We start from the raw sequence: 12,500 nt of genomic DNA, 5'->3' as shown, positions 1-12,500 counted from the left end.
GGGTTGACTGACCGTCATGAACTTTTGTACTAGTAAGGGCGCGTCCAGCTTTGATGCGTCCTTTCTCTTCGCCGCACGGTCCAGCGCACGTGCTCGGGTTGCAACCACAAAGAGCTTATATTATTATTTATTAAAAACTGAACTACGGATATCAATTTCCCAGTATTTTCATTGGCTCGCCGGACACAGGCTATCAGTTCATCCATGCATACGGCGAGAGCAACTGAAATTCAGATTGACCAATCAGAATTCAACGAGAGGGAAAAATTGTGTCCGACGTCACCTCAATTGTTCGCAATCAAAGGGCCAGAAAACCATTTAAAAGATTTTGTAGCAACTGGGTTGTCAGCGAGCGAACATCAGATATTGTGCTTCGGCTATTATTTGTGCTTTTTCAAACTATTTCAGTCTAGTATTTTCGAATAAAATGAAAGAAGACGTGAAAACTGTATTGATAATGTATTTATTTGTGTTAACTTTGCGAAAAAGACTTAAGGACGTTCGCGCCCGAAACGTTCCCACGTACAGATATTTTTTAAACTTGCCACGAAGAAAGGTAATGATCTACTTTTGCCAAAAAGGCAAAAAAATGGGGGGTCACCGTGCTCGTTTTCGAGATCATGAGGTGCACTTTTAGAAGCTTGCGTTATTTTAAGACGATCTTAGCTTACAACTGTCAGCAATAAAAAAGCTACATTAGTGAAATTTAGATCAGGTAAACGTACTCAATTCAACATAACTAATATAACTTAACAAACTTTTGCAGCTGATGTCTTTTCTGAGGTGAAATAGACCTTGAAAAACGACGCATACTAGTCTAAGAAAGAAAACTTCGGTAGCACGAGAGCATAAAAGGCGAAATATTTGTAACTTCTCACGTACAGATTTTGTTTGCTTTTTTTTAAAATGGACAAAATCATGAAAGCAAGTGATCTATGGAAAGAAAAATGGGGGGACCCGAGCATTCAAGAGAGTAAAATCGCTGCGAAGTTCTCAAAGTGATTTGTTTATTCGCACTGTCACGCCATTGCGTGACATTTCCGAGAAGCCCTGGGTCCACAGCTATCCCATAATGCCACACGCTTTCACATTCCATTCTTGTGGAAAATGTTTGCACCTTTAGCATCGTGTTTATCTTCGTGGTCTGCGATGCATGACGTGTGCGTGACATGCGCGAAAAAATGCGCAGTTGCAGTGGGCGCGAAACGCCCTTAAATGGCGTCCTTCGACAGGGTAGATTGACAACGTCATTTACGCACAGAAATGCGCTGTTTCCGGCGAAAGGGCAAATGATTGACAGGATAGCACAGTTTTGACTGCCACGCGCACTGCGGACGCGGGTGCCGTATGCACAGACATACAGCGCTGAGAAAAAATGCCCGACAAAAGCCGTTTTGGACCGGAATTGACCGAGGTAGAAATCGATGGAACACCACGGGCTTGCTGGATATGAAATGATTATAACCAAATCGGCGCTACGCAGAGCTCTCAAGTCTCACGCATTGAGATTGAGTCTCATGCATTTCGATGCAATCTCACGCTCTCACGCCGACACGACCATTTCTCACGCATTGGCACTTTTCTCAAAGGTAACTCTACCTTTTAAGCGTTCAGAAGTGCTCATGAATTCCGAATTCATTCCTTCACTGGCACTGAACTTCGGCCAAGGTTTAACCTGTTCGTGTGGGACCAATTTTCTTGTTTCTTCAGGACTTTCACCCGTTAATATACGATTTATAGGCCGACATGTTAGCTCAGGCTGACCATAATAACATGGGCTCTCTTAGCAAGCAGCATGAAAGAAACAAAATGGCGGACTCGACGGTGCATTTCCAGCGATCTGAAAAGTGCAAATTATAAAAGAAATTCCGAACCTCCCCAGAATTGTTTGACGCCTCCGGCACAAGAAACACAGGACACTTGCGCCTTTGGTGCAATCTCCAGCAAGCATCTCACGCTTTGGAAACTTTAAGACTTTAGAGCTCTGGCTACGTGCCTCATTGGTTATATATCTATCACTTCATATCCAGCGCGCACTCTTAGAATAATTTTTAAATACCCAGGGGCACCCAACGTCTGCTGGGAAGACGATTTGAGATCTAGAATTTTCGGAACATTTGTTGTAAAATTTCTTGCTTGCCTGTCTGTCCTAGGATTTTATAATTGCCCATTTTAAACGGATTTTTGCCCTAAAAAGCTCACCTAGAACTGTTTTCGGGAGCCTTTTTTGTGGCTGAGATTTTCGAAAAGGTACGTTTTGCTCCCTATAATTTTTGGATCACTAGACTTTCAGCTAGGAAATCCGAACAGATGAAAAATTTTTAGGGGATAAAAATATGCGTATATCTACCGTTTAAATACTAAAATTCGTTTTATTAACAATGTGGTTTTGAACTATATCCTCGGTGGGTCCCCTTGAATACTCAACAGAATATCGCTTTTCTGGTATCGATTGGCCAGCTCCTGCATTGGTCGTCAATGGAGAATGCAAAAATGGGGACCTTCAGATTCTAGGACGACGGCGAGAACTTACGAGTACGAGTTTTGACTGTCCGTTCTTAGGGAAAATACTTAGCAAATTTGAAACCCGTACGATTAATCTTACCATTTCTGTGCAGTATAGGTTGCTCGGTTATTCTTTTTGCTGGTAACTGAGCCTTTTTGCTGATTGAAAAATGCCAAAACTGCTACCGTGTTGTTGACTTGTTTTGACACGACGACATTGTTGCAAAACCTCGTACTAAAATAACGACGTCGACAATATCACGTTTTTCCCGCCAAAATGACGCTGGTTTACGCGCGCTCACCGTTGTCAATGAGAAAATCTCGTACTCGTAATCGTTCTCGTGCTAGAATCTAAAGCTCTCTAATAGGTTCAAGAGTGCAATGCGTAAGCTGCTATGGAAACACAGCGATGGAGTAATTTTGTTGAGTATATAATAATGAATAAAAATCGTAGAAGTGATCGTCGCGGCCCAGTAGTCAAGAGAGAGATCCGGAAATCCTGGGTTCAAGAGCCGCTCTCACCACTAGTTGACTGAATTTGATCCAGGTAATCAGACCATGGTGCAACTTCTCGGCTGCAAATAGCCAACTGGTTTGCCTCCGTCCAGTTGCATGGGATTCTTAAAATTATTGATTCGTTGATTGTATGTACATTTACTGTTCCTATGATGTTTTACTGCCCAGCAATAACTCGAAGCATTTGTTCGTGGAAACCTCGTGCAAACAGATGCAACCACATAATCTTGTGTTTGCACAGGTCTTTACACTGTAGCCTTTATTAATTCAATCCCTTTTTAACCTCAACCATTACACTGCTTCGGAATTCCGGGACTATAAACAAGGAACAAATAACTAGTGCCCCTGGGTAAAGCGATAGATCTAGTTTTTTTGTATTCCCATTTCCCGCGTAAATTAGAAGGTGCCTTCATGCATTTGCAACGTAATCGTAGACATTGCATATTGATTGACGATACAAGGTAAGAGAAGCCTTTCCAAATTAAACATTATGTGGGTTTCTCCGGGTGGTCCAAATCGCCTGGCCATTGCACTTCAACCTCATTCGACAAAGAGACCCTGGGAATGGGGTTCATTGCACTTTCGCTGCAATTATTTTTTTTTCAAGGTAGTTTCTCTGTAATAGTCTCGCACGTAGTCGTTTTTCACCTCCTCCCGACGAACGCCTGATTACGGTTACCCGAAATAACATTACTTTCGATTCCCGCAGTTTAGCCACTCAGATTTTAACAACTACAACCACCACCACCACCACTACTACTACTACTATTACCACTACGTACAACTACTACGACTACTACTACTACTACTACTACTACTACTACTACCACCACCACCACCACCACTACTACTACTATTACTACTACTAATACTACCACCACCACCACAACCACTTCTGCTACGACGACCACCATTTCTACTACTACTACCACCATGCACCACCAACGCTACTACCACTACTACTATTAGGGAGCTTTAGCAACGACGACGGGAACGGCAACGAGAACGTCATCTCAAAACAAAAATTCCCATTATTGCTATCACTTCGAGACTATTGCAAGCTTTTTAACGTGACAATGGTGTGGCAGTCCCTCAAGAATGAAACCGATTTGAGTCAAGCTTAATTTAGGGGAGAAAATGAAAATTTATCCTCAAGTGCTGAAGTCCTCCTCCATAAAACCTCAAATTTGGCTATTTCACGTTATTAGGGAATTTAAGAAACGACGACGGTTACGACTACGACAACGCAACAAAACAATAATATCATTGGTTAAAAGAGCATAAATAATCGTGCTGCATGTGCAGCATGGATTTTAGCAAGTATGTTTGCGGCCCTCTCCATAACGACGACGTGAAATCACCAAATTTGAAGTTTTGACGACAACGTAAGCATGCAACAGAGAATCCTTCATTCTCTATTTTAAATTTGAAACCGCCCGTACCGATTTGCTTTTAGGAGACTTTGCTTACATTGTACGACGCGAACTAGACTGAATAATCGCGAAAGACTTACGATAGAGCCAAGTTATATTTTGAGGTGACGTTTTCGTCGACCGTCGCCGTCGTAGATCTTAAATTCCCTGTTGTTTTGCTGACGACGGCTACGAAATGGACAAAAACGAAAAACGCACGTGCAGAGCGTGCAAAGCTATTGTTTTTGCCCACTAAATATGCAAATTTGTGACGTTATCGTTGTGGTCGCCGTTGTCGTTGCTAAAGCTCCCTATTACTACCACCACCACCACCACTATTACTACCACCATCAACACTACAACTACTACTACTACCACCACCACCACTACTACTATTACTACTACCACCACCACTACGACCACTATTGCTACTACTACCACCACCACCACCACTACTACTACTACACTCTCTCGGATGTAATCAGGAGGCCATGACTAGAAGCGTACAACTTCATTGTATTTTTGCAAGGCCGTTTTTACAAACCGAGTTGTTTTTAGATTGGTCTTCCTGCAAAACCAGATCGTTCCAGCTAATCATAAGTTTTGCATGAGAAATTATTACCCATGCATGGGATTGAAAATGGTCACTCACGCAAGCCAAGTCTTATTTAAGGACTCGTCCAAAAATAGCTTGGTCTGTGAGAATCCCTTTCGCCATAGAACCCAGAGTGCGTTCGATTGGGAAATTGGGATTTAGATCTTAAAATCTGATCTTCGGATTTCCAATCGAACACTGAAAACGGATTTTGTGTGGACTTGAGTAATTGAAATCCTTCCTGACATGGATTTCCAATTGGTGAAATCTGCGACAAAATCCGCTTTCAAATTTTGTGTTCGATTGGAAATCTTAAGATCCAGATTTTAAGATCTAAATCCGTATTTCCCAATCGTACGCACCCTCGGTGTTAGAATGGTAGGCTCCTGGTCATGAATGTGATACTTTTCCTCTTTGAGACCTTCAGTCTTTATGCAGATGACACCTGTAATGACGGTGACGATCTTGTTGTCGTAACCTGGATACGACTGAACCTCTGTCACTTCATTGGAGATTTTGCCCGTCTGTATTGCCATCTTAGGTTCCGATAGATCACGTCGCTCTATGATCGTGCTCATGATAGCAGTGTTACTCTTGAAAGCAACATGGCTCGTCAAGGGGAGCCTCTGATACTTGGCCTAGGAATTATGATATCAATGGGTAACACTAGTTTAATTGAATTCTGAGTGGCCCGACACTTATGAAAAAAACTATGAAATGAGAATCGGGAGTCTTTCCTTGACATGGAATGGCAGAATTACCCAGAATACACCTTTTTCACGATGGCCGCATGTCACGGGATTTGCTGTTATCATGCAAATTAGCTACACTCTTCTGAGGGGGCAAACAACGCAAGTTCGAGAGGTTATAACGAACATCTTAGACACACAGATGATTTATTTCACATTCACTGAATGTTTATCATGTAAGTAGTAAAATAGAATGATTACACAAGTTACTTCGATGTTTTTGTAGTGAAAAATGAGCAGATAACGAAGTAGAAAGTCAAAATGTCGGAGGCGATCAAAAGATATAAAATTATTATAAAAGGTACTTAATTCTAAATTCTAAAATGTACTTTTAGCAATGTTATTTCAATATTTCAACGAGCCGATTTTCCGAAATTTTCCTTTTTTCCAATGTTTGCCCCCAGCATAACACATGGCTAATTTGCATGACAATTTGAAAACCAACATGGCCGCTATCGTGAATAAGGCCTATGCTTTTTGGGCATAAGCGAGGCAACTTGAGAAGCACTAGACTGTCCCTCATCGAATGGCTGAAGCGCGGCCAGATGAAACAATTTGTAGCCAGATACTCAGGAGTAGGCCTGGTGTGTGCTTTTAACGTTGATTTTGGATTTCTGAACAAGTTTTTATCATAGAAAATTCGCGACAAAGTTGTGCTTTCATTTCGCTGTAATCCTCCTGTCAAAGAAACGGTATAATGTAAATAAGAGAATAGCGAGATTTATATTACCAAATTACCTGTCCTGTTACTACTAAATTCAAAGTTTATATCTCTATGTTTTGCACCAATAGAACCATTGGAATGACGTCATTTTCTTTTAGTACCAATCGAACAAAGGAACCAAAAATGGACCATCGGAATTGCCCTGTACCCAGCTAGATCACATGGGGAAATAATCAAAGTCTCCTTAATGAGATGCATATTCACCAACGGAAACCCCCCCCCCCCCCCCCCCCCCACTTAGCTCAAGGTCTGGATCCGCCACTGCCGTTGGTGTATATTAGACATGAGTGAAACCTCGTTTTCACGGTGAAATAAGCGCTCTTATGCTTGTGCTTGCGTCGCTATTGAAAACCAGGCTTTACTGATAACCACTGTAATCTAGTCTAGTTCTAAAGTTTCTAAAGTCAGGCAGAATTCGAAAAAATTTGAAACACCTAGAGCGCCAAGTTAATTTCCGCGATCTGCGCTTCAAAACAAACAAAATCCATAATCCACGCTGAAATATTACAGAAATCCGTGATCCGCAGAGCGTTCAAAATCCGCAAATCCGCAAAATGTGTCCTCAAAATCCGAAAACCGAGTAGATTTTTAGCCAAATCCGCCGATCCGCGAACCTATTCACCCCCTCCTCATTTAAGTATCCAGTCGTTCTAGCGCTGGAGCACTAATTGGGGACACTGTAAACTGTAATTAACAATTAACACAAAATAGGAAAGTGGAAACCGAAGTACCCGGAGAAAACCTCCCGGTGCAGAGTAGAGAAGCAACAAACTCAACCCACATTTATATATTTTCTTGCCTTTGGACTGTTTAACTGTCGCTACGAAGCTACCTTCATGGGTTTCTTGCATATTTTATGTTTAGCAGAGAGAAAAGTGTTTTGAGAGAGCCAAAGTAAACTCCAGATGTTTCCACTGGTTTCCGGCCGCCATGTTGGTGTCCCTCTACACCAACTACTAAACACTATAATTTTGAGTGGTACACCCTTTGCAGAATAACTCGAGTTTGGAATATCGCACAGCCCTAAAACGTTGACACGCTGTTTATTTATTACCCTTCTACAATATCTCTATTGCACCCAGTTTACGAGCGTTTTAATTCTTTAATCAATTAGCTAAAATCTCCAAAAAGTAGGCAGTCAGTCCCGCACAGTCTTTGGTTCACGAATCACGAGCAAGTAAAAGCATATTTCACGGATCACGAAAAATCGAAAACCGAATTCCCGTGTACGCAAAAAACATGGATAGATTCTCGAATCACGGAATAATAGCAGTGTCCTCGTTCACCGGTCACGCAAAGCTAAAAATGCTCATTCACGGCGTGAGGTAAGAGTCACGCTTTCCAGCAAGAAAGGCTACTCAAATCCCACAAAGCTGATATTGCATTTAAATAACACATGTATTCCATTATTTTTTAATAAAATAGTTATAATCCATGTGATACCTTCATTACTAAATAAGTTCTAGATAAGGGTACAAAATGATTCTGATAACTAAGGTTTTCGATAAGCATTTAAGTTTAAGAATAAAAAGCAGCGATATAAAAGAATGGTCGACGTTTCGACAGCTCCATGACATCATTCTCAAATTCAAAACACATGCAAAACACATGCAAAACTTTTTATTTGACAGTTCAGGGGCACCACGCTTGGAATTTAATTTAATTTTATTTTATTTTCTCTTATTACCCATATGCACTGAGACATTTACATACATTTTACTATAATTATGAACTCACCAAAAGTTTTTTATTTGAATTTGGGAATGATGGCATGAAGCCGTCCAAATGTCATTCTTTTATATCGCTGCTTTTTATTCTTGAAATGATTCTCCCTAAAATATACAACTACAGTTCAGGAGCCCTCTTGACAACTCCTTTCAAATGCCTCGTCGATGACAAAACCCAAAACAGGAATCTGAATGCACCTCACTAATTCTTGATTACTACTAGTTTCTTACCGGTACTAGGCCAATTAGCTGTATCATATCATATCATATCATATCTTCATTTACCCTCTGATTTTAGAATAGCTCGATTTAGCATCTTCAAGCATTTACCCTCTCAACCATGCGGATACACCACAGAAGACAGACCACAACAGCAGGGACTACAGGTACATGGACACCCCACTCTTTGCGAATAGTGTGTGGGTTCTTTTACGTCCCACAGGTTTATAAACATTGACGGGTTCTGAGACGGGGCCTACGGTTTATCGTCCTTATACGAGAAAGGAAGAAAGAAAGAAACATGTCATGGAAACTTTATTCATTTTCATACAATGAAAGGGAGAGATGCCAGAGGTTATCCCTTTCGAGGGTATCCGCCCGGATCTTATTAACTGTGAGTCGATTTTCATGAGGGAGGAAAACCTGAGTACCCGGAGAAAACCCTCAGAGTCAGATTGAGATCGACCAAAACTCAGCCCACATACCACCTCGAGGCCAGGGTTGAACCCGGGTCGCACAGGTGAGAGGCATGGTTAATAACCACTAAGCCATCCTGACTCCCAAAGACTAGAAGACTAGAAGAGTAGAGAGTCTAACCATTTGCAGATGTTATTACAAAGGCAAACGGATCATTGCGAAGCGCAAGCAAAGGATTAAGCAAAGGATGAATACAGAAAAGAGAGATCCTGGGAACTGATCGCCAGTCTCCATTTGCCTGTCTTCGTCTGTAGGACTGAGACGAATCGATGCAACGAGGTCAGGGAAAAAAACATCGAAGATGCGGGCAAGATGGCGGGCCATGAATTAGACGAGAAAATGAAGTATTCAGATTTGAGAGAAAAGCTCAACAAGAATTCTGCATCTCATACAGAACACAACTGGGAAAGTAGAAAGCGCAAACGAGAGCAAATCTCTAGTTCGCATCGGCGTTATTCGCCGTATGATAGAGACGTTGAATTGCAAAAAGTTCATCAGGGAATTCGTCAGCGAATCTTGTTCGACAAAGAGGAATGCGTAAAAATTGAGCAGAAAATCAACGAAATCGTCCAACTTGCAAACAAAGGTTTTTACAGGGAAAAGACAGTTGACAGAGCTCCCTTAAGAGTTAAATATTTCTTCGGCGAGGGCTATACGTATGGAAAACAGTTAGCGGAAAGGGGTCCCGGACAAGAAAGATTGTTCCCTCGAGGGGAAGTGGACGAGATTCCGGAGTGGATTTTCGAGCTGGTCGTTTCGCGTCTCGAAAAGGCCGGACTTGTTCCAAAAGGTTTCGTGAACAGTGCCGTCATAAACGACTATCAACCGGGAGGGTGTATTGTTTCACACATCGATCCTCCGCATATCTTCGATCGACCCATCGTTTCTTGTTCCTTTTTCAGCGAATCGTCCTTGAGTTTCGGATGCAAGTTCACATTTAAACCTATTCGCACATCACCTCCGGTATTAACACTACCGCTTCCTCGTGGCTGTGTAACAACGTTAAGGTGAGTTTGAATCGCAACATTAAATTATGATTCCAGGAACATTTTATTTATTTTGTAAATAACTATTGCAATTATTTATTTTTGTATATTTATCATTCATAATTATTTATTTACATCCTTGTGATACCTATGGTTTTAAGGATAGTAAAGATGTAGACAGGCCTTCAAACTTTAAAGCTACAGTTTTAGGTGACGCAACACGGTTTCTTTCGTAACATTCAAATTTATTTCCTGTATCCATGATTTTATTTCTGCCCTTAGTTTCTGCAGAAAAAGGTTTTCATTTTCTAAGTAAACAAACATACTGTAATGACGTTTAACATAAATGGAATATTATTTACCAGAATGAATCTTTCTGCCTGATACAAGCTTACATGTACATGTCATATATTTAATTTATCTCCTGCATTTTTCAACCACTTGACTTCCTTTCCAATTCCATATTACGTTATTTTTGCTCAATTTCAGCCATGATAGGAATTTAATCTGAACAATACTTAAGTCTGCTCTCCTCACATCGGCACATATTTTCAGAAAGGACTCCAGTTAAGACTTGACTTGAAACATTTTCCCCAAGGAAACCCTGTGTTTCATCAGAATAGTAATATTATTACAGTCGAACCTCGATTATCCGGACTCGTTGGGACTACACAAAATAGTCCGGATAATCGAGGGTCCGGATAATGGAGAATATGAATATTAACGAGGAACAAAAACTGATTACATTAAGAAAGCGACATTTAATCGTGAAACAAAACATTTGCAAATCATTTGGAAAACAGTATGGTCTACATCTTCACTGTCCGTTGTGAATACCTGTACACGTGTCGGCAAATGTCATGATCTTTTCCTTGCTCTTGCGGATATCAGATATCTGCCGTTTACTAACTGACCAATTGGTTCCTTTTTCTTCTTTCTCTAATCGCAAAATTATAGCCTGTTTATCATTTATCGAAAGAACGGATCGCTTACGCTTCAAAGACATGATGATCGTGAATAAACATTCGTGACGTAGCGTAGCTTGTTTGCCGAACGAGCCAATAGAGCGTGAAATTTCGCTTAGCAACAAAGCACCTCTAAGCCAATCAGAACTCATTCGAAAGTTCTGCATTAGTTTCGATGTGTTATTTTGCTTTTTGAAAGAGAAACAAACTCGCGTTTACTTTACTTTTCAACACTGTAGTTTTAAAAAGAATATGGCTAGGGATCTTGATGATAACTAATAAATATTCATGACAAACTTGGGACCAGAGAAAAAGTCCAGATAATCGAGAAATCCAGATAATCGAGGTCCGGATAATGGAGGTTCGACTGTATCCCTATTATTATTTCCTCTAGCTTATGCATTATTTTTTTATGCAATTTCGCTTGTTTTACAGATAAATGCTAGTCGGGCCACTTATTTTCATATCATTGAACAACGACAGAATTTATTATGATACCATTTGTTTTTTAAAAGGTACAACCAATTGGCATCATGTGGACTGAAAAGGCCCCATTTTGAATTTTTTCTGATAACACACGTATGCACCATTGTGACTGGTATTCTCCCAAAAGTTACAGTTCACATCAAAACCAAGTGGACAATTAGACATACTGTAGCTCTATTCTACTCTGGTTTTGATAAATTTAAATGAAGCTTAGAAAGGTAAGATTCAAAGACCCAAGCAACACTCCTGTCGTTGTCTTGAACAGATGTGATCCAATGTTAGCGCAAGAGTCCCTTTCAGCAAATTGTTGGCATTTAAAAGGGCTCTTGCGAAAACATTTGATCACCCCTCATGCAGTCACTAGACAGGAGCGTCAAAATGCCAGGTCTGTGAATCATAACTTTAGATAGGTCACATTCAAATTTATCAAACAAGGGTACGCGTAGCTTCAAACTTTGAAAGGCATTGTCACATTAACCACCGTCGATGTGCTTCACTGAATACCATATATACCCGTGTATAAGTCGGCCCCCCCATTTTTGACAGCAATTTCATAATTTCTTTGTTAAATATTCATGGGATACTAATTTTGTATTCTTTGATTTCTGGAACTGTGGATATGTTGTAGTACATTATTTGTTTCTTTGGTACAATTTTTTCTGAACTGGTACAGAATATATTGAACTGGTACAATTTTAATTGTACTGGTTTATTTTTATCAACTGTCTAAAAAAGGGATTTTCCAAAAACAGGGGCATGGTTTTTACGGGGTCTAAAAAAGAACATGTTATTCTTTCTTTTCTTCTACTTTCCTACCCCTCCCTCATCTTCCCCATCACCTGTATCCAAGCCCCCTTTCTTTCACAGTTCTATCCCCTCTTATTTTCCAGGTGGCCCCCCTCCTTGCATATCCTTATGTCCACAGTATACTCAAGACTTTCTTTCTTACTCACCCGAACTTGAACTTGAACTCCCTACCTCTGGATCTGTCCACTCTCTTATCCACTTGACCACACAAGCAGATCATGCAGACTTACCATGATAATTTATAATTAAATATTTTAATATTCATCCCAGGCCACTCTCTGTCCAAATATTTTATTATTCATTCCAGGCCCCTCGATCACAGTCCAAACTTC

At 40.6% G+C, this 12,500-nt stretch overlaps 1 protein-coding gene across 1 annotated transcript in view; it reads left to right on the top strand.

Moving 5' to 3' along the window:
* The first annotated feature begins 9,194 nt into the window (after positions 1-9,194).
* LOC138060501 (RNA demethylase ALKBH5-like) overlaps positions 9,195-12,500 on the top strand; it is an 11,153-nt gene continuing 7,847 nt past the window's right edge. Inside the window, exon 1 of the mRNA XM_068906301.1 lies at positions 9,195-9,931. Coding sequence (XP_068762402.1) covers positions 9,237-9,931 — 695 coding nt within the window. The 5' untranslated portion in view covers positions 9,195-9,236. The remainder of the gene's footprint in view (positions 9,932-12,500) is intronic.

The sequence above is a fragment of the Montipora capricornis genome, chromosome 8 (assembly GCF_036669925.1).
Source record: "Montipora capricornis isolate CH-2021 chromosome 8, ASM3666992v2, whole genome shotgun sequence".
NCBI lineage: Eukaryota > Metazoa > Cnidaria > Anthozoa > Scleractinia > Acroporidae > Montipora > Montipora capricornis.
The sequence above is the reverse complement of the archived record's forward strand: the minus strand, read 5'-3'. Positions and strand labels throughout refer to the sequence as shown.